General features: G+C 36.5%; 1 protein-coding gene across 2 annotated transcripts; it reads right to left on the reverse strand.

The window, feature by feature from the left end:
- Positions 1 to 6: 6 nt before the first annotated feature.
- Positions 7 to 3,107, reverse strand: LOC141798338 (RIMS-binding protein 2). 2 transcript variants are annotated; one of them, XM_074680224.1, is made up of 6 exons: positions 2,878 to 3,107; positions 2,007 to 2,188; positions 1,548 to 1,704; positions 736 to 854; positions 555 to 626; positions 7 to 476 (listed from the first exon to the last, which is right to left on the reverse strand). In XM_074680224.1, the coding sequence occupies exons 2-6, from the start codon at positions 2,067 to 2,069 to the stop codon at positions 411 to 413; spliced, it is 477 nt and encodes a 158-aa protein (XP_074536325.1). In that variant the 5' UTR covers positions 2,070 to 2,188; positions 2,878 to 3,107; the 3' UTR covers positions 7 to 410. The 2 variants fall into 2 exon arrangements, with proteins under 2 accessions (XP_074536325.1, XP_074536324.1); XM_074680223.1 differs by having other exon boundaries at positions 736 to 857.
- Positions 3,108 to 6,000: the final 2,893 nt, after the last annotated feature.

The following is a 6,000-nucleotide window of genomic DNA, read 5'->3' on the forward strand; positions in this document are numbered from 1 at the left end:
CAGGTTATAAGGCATACAAGGAAGACTATTTACAAGTTTGTCTGCAATAAGCTGGGACTAAGCTTGGTTTTTAAGGCTAAGTAATGCATCCTTCACCATTGGATATGATAAAAAATACAAATATAATTTCCTCATTGTTTGATTTTTAAATTAGATTTGCTTTGTGATTTTTTATGTTTTAAGTGTTTTGTATTTTTCCTATAAATCTTTCAATAAACATATGATCTGAAAGTTGTCTGAACTCTCATCAATTTGTGATCTAAATCAGGTGCTGTAAAACAAAACTGTTAAAAAACACCTTTTGACATAAAGATAATACACTTTACTGTCACTTTGCGTGAAAAACTTTAGAACTCTCACTGTGTCTCAGACTTGGCATTTGTGGAGTAAATCCTAAGGTGGCGTTTCTACTAGTCCCAGGGTAGCAGCTGCAGGTAGTTTGAAGGAACCAAACCTCGTCGTCCGTGCAGATCGCCCTGAAACAAGATGAAGATTCAATCAGTGAGAGGACAACGCTGTGGATGTTGGGTTTTAATCATAAATGTGACACTCACAAAGTAAAATCCATCTTGATCCATGTCGCCCAACACATATATGATGTCTCCAGAACGGAAGCCGAGTTCAACCTTCAGGGAATGGAGTGAAAACAGAATTATCCCAGAGCAGAACACTGGATTTAGAGACCTACAGGTTAGACACAACAAAACAAGCTTCAAGTGTCTTAGTAGAGTTTACCTCACTGTCATAGTTGGGTGAACTCTCCCAGGGGTCATAGTCGAATAAGGCCACCATTCGCCGGACAATAACATCTTCAGGGGTGATGATGTCACTCAGCGCCGGTGTCATGGACATGCCTGCTGGCAGCCAAAATCAACAATCAGGCATCAGTAACCTCACACAGGAACAGTAATCAGTGTGTCAGCAAAAATAAAATAACCAAAGACAACAAACACTGACTTTTTTGAATATTTCAGTGAATTTAAGTTTTGTTTTTGGTCTTTAATCCAGAGTTACTTTTACTTTCCAGAGAAACACCTTTTTATTTCAGATCTTGTGTTTAGCTTTGTTTCAGTAAAAACCCTTATACAATAACTGTGTAATTTATTTTTGTTTCTATTTCGTTGCTTGGCCATTGCTTACATTTCCTGTCTTGTGCTGTACGCATCTTTATAGTCTACTCCCTTTTATCACATTTTGACTATCATTGTTGTTTTTCTTTGTTCTCAGCTTTGGACTCCAGGCATGCAGGTTTATTCTGATTACATGTGACGACATCCAAAACTTAAAGCTGCATTTCCCAAAAGATGCTGCACTGATTAATTTAAGTCATGTTATTTTCTAAGGTTTGGGTTAACCTATACCCTTTTTTAAAAAGAGAAATTTCTTTCCCTATTTATAGTTGAAAATATTCCACTCAGTCACGTCTCATCTCTGAGCCTTTTTCACCTGACAGTTCAGAAAGCATTTCTCAGCTCACTTTCTATACATTATTCCTGTGTTATTTTTCAATAAAGCACAGTTTCCTGTAGAAACACAGGGTTTAGTACCTGTGTGGTCCACCGGCAGGAACCCCTGCTGCAGCAGTAGATGCTTCAGATACTCATCATTCACCGGGATTTCAGCCACCATGTTGCCGGGCACGTATCCAGAGAGACCACCAGACTCACCGTGATAGAAACCATCTGCGTCTTTGTCTCCACACACCTGTTAAAAGCAGAAGAAGCTTCTTTTATTTCTCTTAAGTTTTGGTAAATGAATATAAAAGTCATGTGTGAGTTGGCACGTTGTAGTGAAAAGGCGGGAAATCACATCAATCAGTTTGTAAAGGTGACAGGAAATGGAGACAAACTTCAAGAGTGAAATGCACAAACAGGAAATGTTCAACTGATGAAGTCAGGAAACGCAACCCAAAGTGTGAGTCATATCACAAAACCATGATACACTTCAAACTGTTTGTTTAACATTCAGATACGCAGATACAAAGACTTTATATGTTGTTTCTTTACCTTGATGATTTGGCCAGGTACAAACGGCAGCTCCTCAGCAGCCGTCTCATGGTTGGGCGACATGGCAGCAGGGTTGTAAGGGTACAGAGCCACAAACAGTCTGACGGTTGGTATGGACACCTGGCTGGCAGTCTCAAGCTCCCATTCTCTGAGCTCCTCCGGTGTGGCGATCCTCACCTCATCTGGAAATATCAGAACATCCAAACTCAGACTTGTCTCCATTTACAGCAGGAGCAGAGAGCGTCCACTCTCTGACCGTCCTCTTGGCAGACAGATGGCCGCTGTAGACGGCAGACCTGTCCCTACCTTTATCCCAATTTGAAGTAACTAAGCTAAGCAGAAGGAGCAGTAATCCTCTTTGAAGGCAGAACAACGATTCATTAGTTGAGCACTACCTGTTGCTGTGTGAGGCTGTGCATGCAGTGTAATTGGTGTTAAACTGTTTTAAATAGGATCCAAAGAAACTACTAGTACGTTGTCCTGGCCGGATAATGGCATGAACTTCTTGAAGGCTGCTTCTACTGAGCAAAAATAGATGAATATTTAAAGGATATTTAAAATAAAACACTATAAACTATCAAGATGACTGAGATTTTTACAACTGTTAATCCCAGTTGGACCAATTTATAGACTTTAGATCTTAATTTGTCCATGAATAAATGCATCTTCTTGAAAAAATTTAGATTGAAGTCAGTGTTCAAAAACATCAACACAAGGCTTTTATCACATAACCATAAAGGCCTCACTCCTGCATCTACTTCCTGTCAAATGGTATAAAACACATAGAATTCAGATGTAATACTCTAAAACAGAAAACAAAAACACAGTTAAAGCCTCATCTGTGTTTATTTAAACCCTTTAAAACATAAACCTGTAGTTCAGTTCAGGGGTTGTTTTCTTCCACCTTCACCAGGACTTGACCCAGTTTACACGTCACTGAAAGTCAACACTTCCTCTCCTGACCTCCAGCCGGGTTGGCAGGTGATAATCTGCTCCTGGAGAGGAAGAGACGGTTTAACAACTCAGAGTGTATGTTCGCATGTGAGTGAGAAGGACAGAATGAGTGACAAATGATTGAAGCGTTGGAAAGATATCAGACTGAGCTCCACCATCCTATTAATTTGGGATGAATCAAACCTTTTATTTCAATTCCTGCTGGCAGTGTGCTAAACTCGAGATGCAAACAATCTACAGCTGAGTGGTGTGTTCATTTTTCTCAGTGCGTGCAGTGATCTCTGTAAACTAAGCCACTTAAAATGTTAATTTAAACACTTTCTAAATTCACTTCATGAAATCTTAAAATTGTTTGCGGTGCCAAACTGCTACTGTAAATAAGACACATTGGTAAGGTAACATATGTGAGAGTATTTTTCTTTTTTAAAGTAATGAGATAAAGAATAATCAGATTACTATGGAATAACCATTCTCTCTCCCCTCCCAGCTGCTGTCTATGACTCCTTTCAATCACTGCTCCCCAGTGCTTTTTTAGCTACTGTATCTAGTTTTCCTTACATTAATCAATTGAAAGAACTTATTTTTTCATCTATTGGTGGGAGGCTAAACTTATAAAATGCAATTATGACACGTGAGTTTGTTCACTCCAGGATTCAAAATTTAAAACCTAGCCAGTGAAGGCCTATAGTGCTAACTGTTAGTGCATCTCACAATATATATATATATATATATATATATATATATATATATATATATATATATATATATATATATATATATATATATATATATATATATTTTTTTTTTTTTTTTTTTTCTTAATAGCATGTGATGTTAATCTTCCCAATTGTTTATTCTATGTAATTTGTATTTTTGGCCTTTTAATAGAACAGCTGAAGAGCAACGGGAAATAAAGAGTAGTGGGGGAAGACAGGCAGCACAGGGTTGCTTCTTAGCTTCCCAGTAGGGTTTAGCAGGACCTGATTGAAGTGACAACACCACACTGGCTTGCAAGGTTTAATAGTGACAAAAGAAATCTGTGTTTTCCTCTGCTGAAGATGATTTCTTGGATTACTTTTGTAGTTGGACACTGGAGCTGGACTGTTTGACAAAAAAAAGACAGAAGAGCAGAAGACAGCTTAACGGGAGAGTGTTAGAGCAAAAGCTTAGGGCTAACACACAAACCAAAACACAGGCTAAAGGCTTAAACACAAGCTAAACTGTTTGTGATAATGTTCATTACAACCCACATGCAGCAGTTATTCTGCAGTGGTCTGTTCAAACTTGAGAGTCTATCAATGAAATAATGAGTGAGGTTACTTAAGCTCTGCTTTGTAGATAAGCGCTGGCAGGGCATAAAGAGAATTTATTGACATTACAAGTTGGGGACTCATCTCAGAGCACCAGGTTGTGAGTAGAGCTAAATACAGCTGGCTATTAAAATACAGTTCAAACTCACAAAGTTTGCTATTTGTTACGTTTCAAATAACAGTAGTATGTAACTGTCTATGAATATCTTACCTTGTTGAGTTGTATACAGTAAAAGCTGTCTTCAACAAAGAAAAGAAGTGTTTATAAGAGGATCTGATCTGCATTCATTTTCAAAATAAACACGTTTTGTTGAGAGTCACATCTTCACCACAGTGTGTGCGCAACTCCAGGCCAAAAGGTGTCGCTGCAATCCAATTCAAACAAAAGTCTTTACAGTCCCTTAAATATCTCTCTGTTTCTCTGTTCTCCAACTAAAAGTGTATTATATTGACATATCTAATCCACATGGGGTTTAATCTTTTATCCAAAAAAAGAAGAAAAAAGTGACAGTAAATTGAAACATGAACATTTTCTTTTACTTGTGTGTGTCACATTTTTCTGAAGTGGGATGACCCAGGTGTAGATTAATTTAAAAAATATTCATTAAACATTTATTATGTAAATGAATCCAAACTGTCACAAACTCAACAAATCCAAAATTCTAATATCATTCAATCAATCAATCAATCAAAATTAGCACTTTTCATACAAATAAAATGTAGCACAAAGTGCTTTACAAACAGACAAATGAATTAAATGAAGGAATTATAACCCAAACCCACTCCACCCAGCCCCAGAACCCACCCACACAGCAATCCATACACAGTGTTAATAAAAAGCAACATAGATAACAGATAATAATAAACTAGAACTGCTGTACCCAGTACGTACTGAGAAAACGATGTCTTAAAGGTTTAAAAATGAGAAAACACTGAAGGTTAGGTTAAAAGTATAAAATTAAATATATCATAAAATAGAAGAAGAAAAAGATTTTTAAAAATTAAGAATAAAAAATACTTGAAATTAAGTTAATATATATATATATATATATATATATATATATATATATATATATATATATATATATATATATATATATATATATATATATATATATATATATATATATATATATATATATATATATATATGTGTGTGTGTGTGTGTCTGTGTCTGTGTCTGTGTCTGTGTCTGTGTCTGCGTCTGTGTCTGTGTCTGTGTATATAAAATGATAAATAATAATTGGAATAAAACAGGGAAACTAGAGAAGAAAATAAGGAAAATAGAAAAGATTTTCAAAGAAAAGATAAAAAATAAAATAAACTCATAATCCTGATTACACAAGGTTGAACAAAGCCCACAGGTGACAAATCATGAGCATAACATGGCGACATGGCACGACAAGAAGATGAGACCAGAAGTTTAGACCAGAAGATGCTACAAACTGACCAAGAACAGAAGAATCACTAAGACTGAAAAGACAAAGGTGACAATCCTTTTGGTGACTAAATGATGCCATTTTTAATTCAAAATAATCTCTTTTTATTACATATTTTCTCTCAGTGCTCCTCTTCATTCTGCTGAGTTGACTCACTGCAGAACATACTGTGATGTCTCAGGTATTTCCGTTTTTATCCACAAGAGGGAGTCGTGCAGTGTGGTCTGTGAAGCTGCAGTAAGTGGCTCATATTGCTGGTTTGGTTTGAGATTTGACACAGATTGTCCCACA

This window comes from Halichoeres trimaculatus, unplaced genomic scaffold, assembly GCF_033239565.1.
Source record: "Halichoeres trimaculatus isolate MK-OKI-2021-1 unplaced genomic scaffold, fHalTri1.1 fHalTri1_scaffold_9, whole genome shotgun sequence".
NCBI lineage: Eukaryota > Metazoa > Chordata > Actinopteri > Labriformes > Labridae > Halichoeres > Halichoeres trimaculatus.